The sequence below is a fragment of the Chinchilla lanigera genome, unplaced genomic scaffold, assembly GCF_000276665.1.
Source record: "Chinchilla lanigera isolate Chin_1 unplaced genomic scaffold, ChiLan1.0 scaffold00003, whole genome shotgun sequence".
NCBI classification, from domain to species: domain Eukaryota; kingdom Metazoa; phylum Chordata; class Mammalia; order Rodentia; family Chinchillidae; genus Chinchilla; species Chinchilla lanigera.
Window position 1 is genome coordinate 9,743,831 of NW_004955404.1, and position 14,126 is coordinate 9,757,956.

Consider the following 14,126-nt stretch of genomic DNA (forward strand, 5'->3'; position numbering starts at 1 on the left):
TTTTCCATATCTTTATCAATGTGTGATGCCTAAGAAAATTTATTTTACAAGACACTAAATATAACTAATATTGAATTAAAGACTTGCTTAGATATTGTAACAATAGAAAAAAGTCCACTTTAATCCCGGCATTATTGGGCCATTATTTTAATTCCAGCATGGTTGAACCATTACTGTAATTCCAACTGCTTGGAAGACTGAGGCTAGAAGATTTAAATTCAAGCCTAGCCAGGCCAATGTAGTAAGAAATCTCAACCAAAAAAAAACAAAGGAGGAAGGAAAAAGAAACAGAAAACCAGTTTTATATCAATGGCCTGTACCAGTTAATACCACTTTGAATAATCGCATCCCTTGATAACATGCCTAGTTACCACCACTTCTAGTCATTCACTAATTTCTTGTGTTCTTCCTACACAGCAGGCACTGAGCTACATAGGTGATTCAATTGTCACATTATTATCTTCAGTCTCTATATGCTCAAGCTGAAAAGGATGATTTTTACAAAATACTTATGGAAGTGATGTTTTAGTACAAACTACTTTAAGGTTCAGCATAAGTAGTCACTCATTTCTGTTTTTCCCTCTCATGACAGGTTCTTCGGGTGGTTCGGCTTATTAAGATTTCACCTGCGTTAGAAGATTTTGTGTACAAGATATTTGGTCCTGGAAAAAAGCTTGGCAGCTTGGTTGTATTTACTGCCAGCCTCCTCATTGTAATGTCAGCCATTAGTTTACAGATGTTCTGCTTTGTTGAAGAACTGGACAGATTTACAACATTTCCAAGGGTAAGAACTAAAAATCCATTCAGTTTAATTCACTATTCTTATTTTAGTAATAAATGATTACTATTGAAGTAATTTCACTTTCGAAATGGATCAAAAATGTTGGGTTTTTTTATAATGAGAGATAATTAAATTTTAATATTTAAAATAGCCTACAGGGACAGGTGTTGGAGTCCATTTTCAGCATTTTCATATTATACATCCATTCCCAAATTCTAGAAATAATGTAACTGGATGTCAAAAAACAGTAAAAATGAAAAGTAGATTTCTTTGCAGCTACAAATTAAAATATGACAGCATTTTAAAGCAAAATTGCCATTTTTGTGTCTTGGGAGAGATAATGCATTTTTATCTAATTTTATAGTTCCAATATTTTATATCAGGCATAATCTAAAAGGTGGCTTTGGATATTCAGTATAATAAAGTTCACAGACTTTAGATGTGAAATATGTTTAGGAGACCATCTAGTTCACAACTCTGCATTCTCATTAGAGTTCACTCAGGTTAAAAAGGGAGTTAAAAATCAGTCAGTCCATGCATAGAACTTTTATAGAAAATTTTCTCCCTAGCAGGAGGAATCTGAAATTTAACCCCATATGGACTTAGAAATATGAAAATATAAAGACAGTGAATATACTGTATTTTCACAATGGGTTGAAATAGCAAGGCCTATTTATGAGAAGAATATTTTTGAGGTAAAAAAATAATGTTAAAATAGCTTATTAAAAGTTAAACTTTGAGAGCAGAAAGGTCTGTACTCCTGATGGATAGACTCATATAGGTTGGATTTTTTTTTTCATTTTGTGGTAACTTTGTTACCAGGATCCCAGCATTGGAATTGATTCTTTCATAATGCAGTCTTCACTCACACACCCCCTCCAGCCTATAGAGATCCAGGAAATTTTGATGTTCCTGGAGACATAGTCACAACCAAGTCCCCAGTTCTCAAGAAACTCTCCACTGCAGGTAATAACCAACCAGTAGACCTCAGCCTCCGCTGGGCTTGATGAGAACAGGCAGAAAGCGCTCTGGGAAGCAGAGGGAAGGCCCATCACCAGGGTGGAGAAGTCCAAGAACCTTGGTTGGAATGGGTGGTTCCTGAGGAACAGGTGGGTGTGCCCAGTGAAGCGGAAGGGAACAGTGTGCCGGGTCCAGGTCACCTTGTGCAAATGATGTAAAGTGAGCGATTTCTTATTCCAGAAAATGTAAAGGAGAGAGAGTGGTGAAAGGTGGACAGAGGACATCATGGAGGCCCCCAGGCTAGGATGTCAGATGTGCCCCTGAGCGCAGTAGGCAGGTGGGATGGGCCCTGAGTCCCTAGCTGCAGCTTTCTCTCCAAAACTGCCGGGCCCCAGAGTGCACCAAGACTGGTATGGGAGAGCACCAAGGAGGCTCAGCTGTTACCTGTGGTTGGGCCTGAAGGTCGCACATGGGATTTTAGCCCGGAGTCAGAGCTCTCAGCAGGAGTCAGCTCTTGTCCCAGAGAGAGAGGGGTACAAACTAGGATGGGAGTGACGTCAGGAGCCTGCCTCCTCCATCTGCCCCTCACCCGAGAAGCAAACAGAGAGGATGGCCATCCTTCACTTAGTGCCCTGCAGTGGTTACTAGTGCGTTTCACCTTCCCTCTGTTTCAGCATGTCTCATCAGAGGCCCACTGTGTGGGCACAGGAGCATCTAAAAAGAGAAAATAAATAAGATTCAGCTCTATTTTTCATTTACTGTCTTCATTTTTCCTGTCTTCCTCTTTTACCACTTCCTCTCAGCTTGCGTCACTGATTATATATCCCTTACCCAAAAGTTCTTTGAGCCAGGCGGCTTATGTACACAACTCTCCACATATTAGAAAGGTAATGTCACCCCCAGAGCCATAGGAGCTGGCACCACCAGAGCCACCTGGTAATCAACATCTTAGATCAGGTTAGATTTTGTCACTAAGTAGACCATTAAAGAAAAGGCTTTAAATTCTTTTAGAAGTGTTTGAATTTTGGACTTGTGGATGGGACTTCTTGCCACACAGGCCTGATTTTACTTCCTTGCTCCATTGCTTTTCTGCAGCATGAGACTGGACAACTTATTGTCCAAGGTTTTATTCTTCCACTTCCAAATACAGGTAGAAATAGCGTTTTTCACCCACGTTGTTTATACTGAATAATACACAAAAACAACACAACCAGGTCTAGAAAGCAACTTTCAAACATTCAACTAGGTTTGTGGTGGTTTCTGGATAAAGACAAGGCTACTTCCTGGATTCATCCCTGACTTATCCCCTTTAGATTTGCTCTGTTATCCAACCATAACAATGATGAAGAAGCACTACATTTTCCTGTCTCCACGGAGTCAGTTGTGCCTTCCTGCCTGATTACCTGACCACATACACAAAAGCAACTCAGCAACTCAGCGCTCCTAATCAGTAATTCAGCAGTGGATGGTGCTGGCATCCTGAACATGTCAAATGGCAAGAAATATAATTAAAATCTAAATCCTTACAAAATAATCAAATTTTATAAGAAGTGTTTGAAACATTACAATTGCAAGGGGACTCATTATCATTCCTAATCAAATGAAGCACGGACCATGAGTAGCACTTGCCTGATAGGGAATTATTAGGAAAGTTGATTAAAATCACATGACACTGGATGCTCGATTTCTCTTCAGCACTAGCTCTCAGGTCACACCACCTTCGGTGTTCTTGAGGTCATCTCTCTTCTCATCCAATGTTGGGTGCTCAGAGTAAGTTGTTTAATTACAGTGTTAGCCAGTCTTGATTGTAACCCAACCAGTCTTAAAAGGTGGATGCCTGCAGCATGTATTGAGCTGTTTAGGATGGTGCCGGAAAATAAATGGCGGAACTGTATGTGAGACTGAGGAGCATCGCCCTGCTGGGAAGAAAGCCCAGGCCAAGGCAGGAGGAATGTGGTTTGGCATAGTGAACTCAGGGTCAGTGCCCGGGAAATGGTTTTACTGAGGCTGTTTCTCCAGCCCAGTCTCTACTCAGCCATCCAGTTAAGGAAAGTTCCCTAGGAAAATTGAATGAGACATAAAGCCAAACACTGGGTTCCACTGGCCTGACTATGACTTGAGCTCCAGCCATCTGCTCTGAAATCTAAGATGACTTAGCAGGCACATGTGAAGGCCCTTTCCCCAGCCACATTCCAGAAAGAGAATCTGAAGGGACAGAGAGACAGCAGGAAAAGCAGCAGCCCAGGCACACTTAGCGGCTGCCCACTCTCAGTTGGAACACCTAAAACACTGGAAGGCAAAAGGATCCTAAAAGGAGGTAAACCATGTGGTTAACTACAGAGAAAGGATGTCATCAAAGCCTGTAAGAATTTGACTCAAATGATCATAAGTTTATGTGGCCCAAGAGACCTTCAAGTTTCCTTTTAATTAACTTCTTTAGTGTTCTTTTATCCTTCTTACATAAAGTTATGGGAAAATTCATAAATTTCAGAAGCACGCATAAGCTCTACTGATTAGGTAGATGGTCTAGGATGGCACTTAATTTACCTGTGATTCACTCATTTTTTAAAATGGTGATGATATCTATGTAATCATTTGATAAATATGAGCCGTATTTACTGGTACAGAGGATAACATAGAGTCTTCGAGTGTTTGGTAAACCCACCCAAAGCTGCACAGCTCAGAGCTGAATTTCCAGTCAGCTACAACCCTTCCCAGTTGTTTCCCACCAGGGCCATGTGTGCCTGGCAAACACACCAAAGGTAGTGCATTAGTTGGAAATATTTGTTGAGTGTCAAGAATAAAAACATCTTCGTCAATTGTACCTGAAAGAAAAGGCATTTGGGATACTCAGCAAAAGCTTCATGCATGATTTAACAACCAAAGTACATGAGGCAGTAACACTGGTGGGGCCTGGCCTGTAGGTGACCTAAGGATCTTGTCCGGACTTTGGACCTGCACCTGATGCTCCATACGCCACAGCAGAAACAGCACTGGTCAAGGAAGACCTAACACACGAGACAGAGGTTTCTGAATAAATTCTGCCAGATTCTACCTTCTACTATTGTTTATCCGAGGATGCTCATTATCCCCCATCATTGGCCTTACCTTATCCCATCAGAAGTGCCTGCATCAAGAGACTCATTAAATTTCCATGTGTTTGCATAACTTCTGTGGTTCCTTTGACATTGATTTCTAGTTCACCGCACTATGATATGAAAATATGCATGGGATAATTTTTATTCTTTTGCATTTTCTTAAGCATGTTTTATGGGCTAGCATGTAGCTTACTTTGGAAAAAGTCCATGTGCTCTAGGAAGAATGTATATTCTATTGTTGGGTGGAACACTCTGTAGATATCTAAGTCCATTTGCTTGAAGGGTTGGTTCAACTTTTATATTTCCTTGTTGAGTTTTCCCTAATTGATCTATCTATTTGTGAAACAGTGCCCTCTTAAATAACCAGTGGATCACAGAAGACACTAGAAAGTTCCTAGAATCAAGTGATAATGCATAAGCAATGTACCAGAACCTATGGGATACAATGAAAGCAGGCCCAAGAAAGGAGTTTATAGATGTGAATGCTCACATCCAGAAAACAGAGTGAGTCCAAATAAATAACCTAATGATATATCACAAGGCTCTAGAAAAACAAGAACAATCCAAATCCAAAGCTAGTACAAGGAAGGAAATTATAAAGATCAGAGCAGAAATTAATGAAGTTGAATATAAAAAAAAAGTGAAAGAATCAATAAATCACACAGTTAGTTCTTTGAAAGAATAAACAAAATAGACCTTCTAGCCAATCTTACCAAGAAAGGAAAGACGCAAATCAATGCAATTATAAATGAAAAGGATGAAATCACAATGGACACTGCTGAAATCCAGAAGATTATTAGTAATTATTTGAGAACCTGGAGAATTCAGAAAAAAAAGGGTAGATTCCTGAGTATATATGAACTACAAAAACTGAACCAAGAAGATGTGAAATCCTTGAATAATCTAATAAGAAGTAGAGAAATTGAAGTAATAAAAAACCTACCAACTAAGAAAAGCCCATGTCCCCATGGATTCACTACTGAATTGTGCAAGAACTTTTGGGCAGCTCAAATGCCAATTCATTAAATTCTTTAAAAAATGGGTAGAGAAGGAGTCCTCCCAAAGCCTTTCCTGGAAGTTAGCATTACACTGATCTCAAAACCAGAAACCTGAACAAAAAAGAGAGCTACAAGCCAATTTCTTGAATGAACATAGACGCAAAATATCTCAACAAGATACAGGCAAATGGAATGCAACAAATCATCAAAAAAAGATCATACCCATGAGGAAGTAGGAATCACCATAAGGATGCAGGGATAGTTCAACATATGCAAATGAGGAAATTAACACATTGTATTAACAGAAGCAAGGACAAAATCTCAAGATCATCTCAACTAATGCAGTAAACCCCTTTGACAAAATCAACATCCATTCATGATAAATCTCTGAAGAAAAATAGGTATAGAAAGACTTTATCTGATAGAAGCCACCTATGACAAACCAATAGCCAATATCATATTAAATGTGAAGAAGCTGAAACTTTGCCTCTAAAATCATGAACAAGACAAGGGTGTCCATTCTCACCATTCCTGTTCAATATAGTTCTCAAAACATTAGCCAGAATAATGAGATGAGAGAAAGAAATAAAAGGGATATATATAGGAAAGGAAGAAGTCAAATTATCACTATTTGCATGATGAAATAATGCTGTACAAGGAAGAACCAAAACTTCCACCAAACACATAGAATTAATAACAAATTCTGTATTTTAATAGGGTACAAAGTCAATACACAAAATCAGTAGTGTCCCTGTACATCGATAATAAACTTACTGAAAAAGTAACTAGGAAACAATACATTTCACAGTAGCATTAAGAAGAATTAAATACTTAGGAATGAACATAACCTAGGCAGCAAAAAATCTCTACAATGAAAAGTATACTACTATGAAAAAGGAGATTGAAGAAGAAATCGGAAAATGGAAAGAGGTCCCTTATTCCTAGACAGGCAGAATCAATATTGCCAAAATGGCCATACTCTCAAAATTGGTATACATATTTAATGCAATCTCAATCAAAATACCAATAGCATTCCATGTAAACCTAGAAAAAATGATCCTCCAATTCATATGGAACCAGAAGTGAGCTAGAATAGCAAAACAAAGAAATAAACAAACAAACAAAAACACAACCTTGATAACAACAGCAAAAGCAGGAGGCAGCACAATCCTGGACTGCAAATTATAAATGCATACTACAAAAAGGCACAGTGGTAAAAGCAGCATGATACTGGCAAAAAAAAGACATGTGGGTCAGTGGAACAGATTAGAAGATGCAGAAACAGCTCCAGATGCATTCAGCTACCTGATCTTTGACAAAGTAGCCAAAATGTATGCTAGAGGAAAGACAGACTCCTTAGAAATGATGCTGGAAAACTGGCTATCCCCATGGAGGAGACTGAATCTAAACCCATTTCTCTCACCATGTACCAAACTAAAATCAAAATGGATCAAATATATAATTTTTCTTTTTTTTTTTTTTTTTGAGACAGGATCTCACTATGCAGTTCAGGCTGGCCTTGAGCTCACTTTGTAGCCCAGGCTGACCTCAAATGCACAAGGATTCTCCTGCCTCAGCCTCCCCAGTGCTGGGATTACAGGTGTGCACCACCATGCCCAGCAAAATACATAAATTTTAAAATAGAAGCAACCTCCTGCAAGATAAAAATGGATAAAAATCTTGAAGACATAGACAAAGTCAAGGACTTTTTGAACAAACTTCAGTTACACAAGAAATAATACCAGGAATCAACAAATGGAATCATATCAAATTAAAAAGCTTCTGTGCAGCAAATAAAACAACCAACACAATAAAGAGATAGCCTACAGAATGGGAAAAACTGTCAACTATTTCTCAGGCAGAGGATTAATATCCAGAATATATAAGAAACTGAAAAGTTAGACTCACCCCCACTAAATGACCCAAAAAATCTAAAAGTAGGCAACCAAAATAAATACAAACTTCTTACAAGAAGAAGTACAAACAAATATATATGTGGAAAAATGCTTGACATTGCTGACCATTGGAAAAACACGAATTAAAACAACACCTGAGATTTAATCTTACTCCAGAAAGAATGGCCATCATCAAGAAATCAAATAGTAAATGCTGACAAGGCAGCAGGGAGAAGGAACTCTCATATATTATCAGTGGGAGTGCAAACTAGTACAACTGTTATAGAGATCAGTAAAGAGATTCCTCAAAAACCTAAACATAGAAATCCATTTGACCCAGCTATTCCCCTGCTAGATATCTTCCTGAAAGAGCTAAACATACCATATGACAGTAACATATGCACACCATGTTTATAGCAGCACAGTTCACAAAAGCTAAATCTCAGATGCAACCTATATCTGTCAACGGATGGATTAAGGGAGTGTGGTATTTACACACAATGGAGTACTACTGTGTCATAAAGGGTAAACTTTAATCATTTGTAGGAAAATGGATACACATTGTGACCATAGGAACCCTAAATATAAGTAACGAGAGAAATAAAATATAGATAATAGGAAATAGGGAAACAGATCTTTTGCAAATGGAAAGGGAACCAGGAAGGAGGTGGAGGAAGTGGGGAGGAAGGAGGAGAGAAAAGCGGCCCAGTGTGACTGGTGTTCCTTTGACACAGACAGATACAAAGGGAAGTGGAAGTGAAGACACAGCAGCCCATGCCATTAATTTGAAGAAAACTGAGGATTATAGATACATACTTAAGCTAGAAGACACAAGGGAGGATTTTCCCCATGAGCCATCAGAGTACAGCCCTGCCAACACCCTGAGGAGGTACAGCTCTGTCACCATGAGCCACCCAATTTGCAGCACCATTATAGCATGCCTAACAAAGTGATACAGATGTTTATTGCACATCTTTCTGCCATGGGTTAGCAAAACGGAGGTAGCTCTGCCAGGCTGCATGATAAATCCTGAGAAAGAAAGAATCTTCTCTCCCCAGGCCTCCTTCTTAGGAGTGAGAAAACTTCCCTCAATCTCATCCTCTTTCCCCCCAGTAAATCTGTACTCCTCTCTCTTTGGAAGGATTGGGTAACAAGCTCACTCCCAACCCCTGGCAGAATGGCTGCAACTGCAATGACTGATTTAGGTTAGTCATATGAGCGCTGGGGAAAAACCATAAAAAACACTACATGGGTCAGACCCTTCTCTGTCTCCAAAGCTCCTTATTCCCTGTGCAAACAGGATGTGTAAGTAGACATGATAGAAAAAGTTCTGGTGCTTACTTCCTCTCACGAGGTGCATGCGACCCCAGTTCCCTCCCCCAGTTCCACGAGTCCCCAGATAGATATATGTAAAACAGGAATCACGCGGCTGGGCACAGAGCTAGAGATTCCTGCTGTCCCTGACCTTGGCCAGGCCACTTCCTGTCACGTGCCATCTACACTGACACGCAGGTATACCACAGTTGGAAGTACTGTACCTTCCTGTGTCCCTCCGGATCCCTAAAGAGTAAGCAGCAATGAGTCAAAGAGAAAGACAGCCTGAGAACACCAGCACACAGTCCTCACAGATGCAGAAGGGTGCTTGAATGTTTCTCAGTGGAAAAGGAAAAGAGAATGATACCTTCACCGAGTTCAATAAAACATCTTTATCTTTCCCAGTCAAGAACTTTCTATTCTAGTTTGAACCAAACAGACACTTTGCTAAGTAGAAATAACAAGTGCAATTGAATCCTGCTGTAAGGCAATATCCAAGACTTCCTCTTTTGCTGGGATGAATAAATTGTATTATGAGGACAATTCAGGTTAACTTCTCGTGATGGAACATGCTGTATAGGCCATCACACTGACTGGCATAAGCAGGAACAGCCACGGACTTTCCGTAGCAGAAACAAATCACTTGTTTTCCCATAGTTTTTGCATGAAAGTTGATAAACACGGTTTCACTGAGATTTTGCTCAGTTTTCCTTACATTTATTGCATAGAGCACCTGCCTATAAGACACCGAAATAAGTACAGTAAACAGTTGCTATACATCTTTAACTAATTCAATATCTTTAGTCCTTCTTGTTCCTCATTAAAATGATAAAGAGGCCACATTTGTTTTGTAGTTGTACAAGGGAAGTTAGTTTTTATTTATAAGTAATATGCTATCACTGTAACATGAAGTACTTGCATTTTAATGTTATTTACTGCCACAGGTTTGCTTAATTTGCATTCTCTAAATGCTAATTACTTGCTTTGTTGAATTTTCATTTATAAAATCACGTCCAAAAGAGTTATTATGTGACAAAAGCAAAAAATGCTATAAAACACTTAATTATAAATTTCCCTGTTTCCTTTCAGCCATCACAATGACTAATTATGCTTTTAGTTGTATTAAAAGAATTACCGAGAAATTTGAGGACACAACTTGCTCCTGCATTTTTTCATATACTTGATCACATCTTTAATACATTCAAGGTTTATCTTCCAAAGTAACATTGCTGAAGTAGTTAGTGTTATTTCATTGTTTTACCATACATCTGTAGATTTAATTTTGTCATGAAATATTTCAGACATGTTAAAGTTGCCACACATGATAAAACAAAGCCTGGAGGCAGAGCTCCGTGGGAGAGCACTTAACGAGCATGTGTGAGGCACTGAGCTGTATCCCAGTACCACACATACCCAAAACCATAACAGCAGTAACAGTAAGACTCATCCCTGTGCCACACAGATCAGAGTAGTTCTGAAGTTCTCGGGTGCTTCTCTCAAATCGCTCTCTTCTCCTTCTCATTCTCTGAATTGAAAGTTCCTGTCATGGGTGCATTTATGTTTTTAGTGCGTATATAAACCTCAACTGAAAGTCATGTCTCTTTTGCATAATTGATATGTGCTTTATATTGTCTCATACTTACTATTTCTTCTGAAAATTGCTCAAAGTTACATTTGTGAGATTTGTCTATATGAGTGCATGTAGTCATATTTTCACTGGCTGTCATTACTGTACAAAACAGTGTGTATATATATTATATATAAACATTACACAGTAATGTTCATTCTCTCATGCAATGGGCAGGTTCTAGGATGGACAGATTTGGGTTGTACGGTACAGTGTATGGCAGTCCATCCCAGTGTTGTTCTTCTTCATCCTCAACTTCACCATGTGCTTAAGGAATTGCCTCCTCTTGAAGTCTTGTATCCCCAGTCTGTTACAAAAGCAGTGTACTCTTGTATACCAGCAGTGGACTCTTTCAGCAGTGTCACTCTCCAATCTGCTGTACCACTCCACACATTTCCATAAAGTATCTGATAAACCATTTTCAGTGAAGACTAACTAAATCATAAACCAGTTTTGTTTTTACATTTGCATCAGCCTTCTTAGTGTAAGGGAGTTATGGTCACAGACAGAACAGATGTCCTCACTGCCCTTTTTGTAACAGAGTGAAGAACCTAAGGAAGAACTCAAGTCCCTTATCCCAGACTAGACAGTATAAGCATGCTGTCGCAAGACTTTTCTGTTGGAGCGCTCTTGGCCTTTTGGTTTTCATACCTGATTGGTCACTGCATTTTCTGTATCTTATAAGTTGGCTCCAATTTTGTATTTTAAGCTTTGGCTTAAATTATTTTAAGAGGAAAAATTATTTTAAGAGGGAGATTCTGTCCTGATCCTTTACTGAGAATGCAGTATTGAGATTCTCACTGTTTTGCAGATAACTGCTTTTTCCATTTTATTCACTACATTGGTTTGCGTCCCGTAGCTCTCTGTAAATGTTCCTCCCAGTTGTGTGTACTTGAATGCATGCTTATCCATTGTACATATTAGACCTCTTTGTGCTAAAGTGTATTAAGTGGGATTTTTGTATCAAAGCATTCTATTTTTCTGTTTTTGTGCTGTGTCTTTTCAACATTAACCTTCAGTTAGAACTCAACCCAGCCAAAGCTGACTGTGGCAGATATGCCCAGTTTGACAGCCACATCAAATAAGTCCTGAGGGATATTTTTAAAATGAGAACATTATATATGCCCAACCACTGCTCCCAAGTATTAGCCATCTTAATAAGAGGAAGGCATTGCTTCCAAAGAAGTCGGTCTGCAAAACTTCAGAGGTAAATATGAAGTAGAGGCTTGGGGACCGAGGCCATCCCGTAAGTAGGAAATCAAATAAGAAACCAGAGACAAGGAACACGAGAGACATGGAGAGATGCGTGGGAAAGGCTGCCGCGGTGGACTGGAGCCAGCTGTGTAGGCCTGCAGAGATTGGCCTGGGGCACAGGCGCGCCATTGAAGAGTTTTCCTATAGCTTGCTTATTTCATTTCCCGGAGAATACCAGAGCTATTTTGAGGAAGGTCACATGTGATTTCTCTGAGCGAGTGTTTTTTCCTGAATAAAATTCATTTTTATTGACCGAAGATGAATTTATGACCAGTTGAAGACCCACAGTCATCTTTGGAGGTAGGGTTTATGTACTCTGTGAAGCCACTGTTGTGTCGGATGTTTCACAGTCTCACGAACCGGGTCCATCTGAGGCTTTAGACCAAATAGCTATCCATACCTAGACATGACTGGCCAATCAAAACTGGCAATTTGATTCAAATTTTGAAGTAACCCTTGTAAAAGAGAGTCTCAAAAATAACTTTATTTCCCTCCCTCTGCAAGGGTTTTGGGGTTTTTTGTTTTGTTTTGTTTTGTACTGTTTTTGCTCTTTCTTGGTGTTACTTTTTGGTTATTCATTGGCAGAACAGTGATAAAGTAATTTCCTGTGACCCTCCTTTTAAGGGAGATTTTAATACTGTATGAATCACAGGATAATGGCCATCTTTTCCTGCTGTGTGTTCACTTCGTTGGTCCAGGGCATGGCACTTATCAGAATGACTCTTTCCCTTGAAAAAGCATTCCTGTATTCCTTTCATTGAGCCCAGGAGTGTGCTCTTTCAGAGAAGAACATTTTTGCCTCTCACGGCACCATACTAGTTCTTGTTTGCATGTCCCCAACTATTAATTCCCATATTACATTGGCTATGCAGTTTTATTATTTAAAACTTTAAAAATCGCTCCCAATTCCTGTTTAGGATATTCTTTTTAATTAGGACTTTGCAACCTTCCACTAAAAAAAAAGTAAAAATATATGTATTATTCTTGTGTAACAGAAAGCTGAAAGCCTATTGGTTGATGCCACCATCAACTAGGGTGGGGTTTCCCTTTTCACTGAGTCCATCATCCAGCCCATATCTGGCTTAACCACTCAATGGACTAATCCAATATCACATACCATGATCCAGTCATTCCCCAAAACTCTACCTGTGAGCCCATGAAACCTTGGTGAACATCTAGATGCAACACTGTGTGAACACAGTGTCTGAGACCCTCTAATAAGAACTTCGCATAGTTACACAGAGTACAGTACACATACACATACATAGACATCCATGTTCATCTAACCTAATCTTAAGAAAACTTCATCAAGGAATTTTACAGATGGTACTTACAAAGAAGCAGAGAGGTACATTACCAATAATTTGTGAGAAGCAGCAAAAGCAATATCTAAGGCTACAATAATTAAAAGAGCATAATTTATGGTTAAAAAACAGATGAAACCCATATGTTCATTAAAACATCATATGACAAAGAAACCATGAATGGTTAAAAGGCTAATTAATATTAAACAAGTTGAGAATACTATATACTCATACTATGGACCAAAATAACTTCCTGATGAATTAAACATGGACACTTGAAGTATGCAAATATAGAGCTAAAAAATACATACTCTTTAATCTTGGATGGACTATATAGACCTAAAAAGAATAAATTATAAAGAAGAAAGGTAAATTGGATCTTAAAACAAATAAAACATAATCACCATAAATATTTTCTTTAAACAGTGGAGTCTAGGAAGATACAACTGCACTTTCTTATTCATATCAGCAAGAACATATGAAAGGGACTAGGCTTGTTTGTCATTTTTATTTTTATTGTTAACTGATGCACATCATTAGCCAAAAACATAGGTACCCTGAGATGCTGCATGTGACTGTGAAAATCTGTGTAACTGTTCTGGACCTCACCTTTTCATTATATATGAGAACACTGAAAGATATTTTGTCTTTGATGTTGTAACTGCCTTTCTAGAAATGTCTAAGAATATAACCAGCATACAAAGATTGATCTTCAAAAAATGCTTTTTATTACACTATTTACCCATGTAGATTCAAATTACCTTAATTCCCAGCCATACTGAAATTTCTGAATAAACTTCATTATAGAATGATACATTCCACAGTCATAAAGGAGTCTTCTTTACAAAATTAATGAAGTAGGTCATGAATGAGGTAGTGATACCTTATTCACTAC

The 14,126-nt window shown here is 38.7% G+C and overlaps 1 protein-coding gene across 4 annotated transcripts in view; it reads left to right on the forward strand.

Moving 5' to 3' along the window:
• Nalcn (sodium leak channel, non selective) overlaps positions 1-14,126 on the forward strand; it is a 291,122-nt gene that overhangs the window by 140,264 nt on the left and 136,732 nt on the right. For all 4 annotated transcript variants that reach the window (XM_005374037.2, XM_013515982.1, XM_005374039.2 and 1 more), the window contains exon 12: positions 593-784. In XM_005374037.2, the coding sequence (XP_005374094.1) occupies positions 593-784 (192 nt within the window). The remainder of the gene's footprint in view (positions 1-592; positions 785-14,126) is intronic.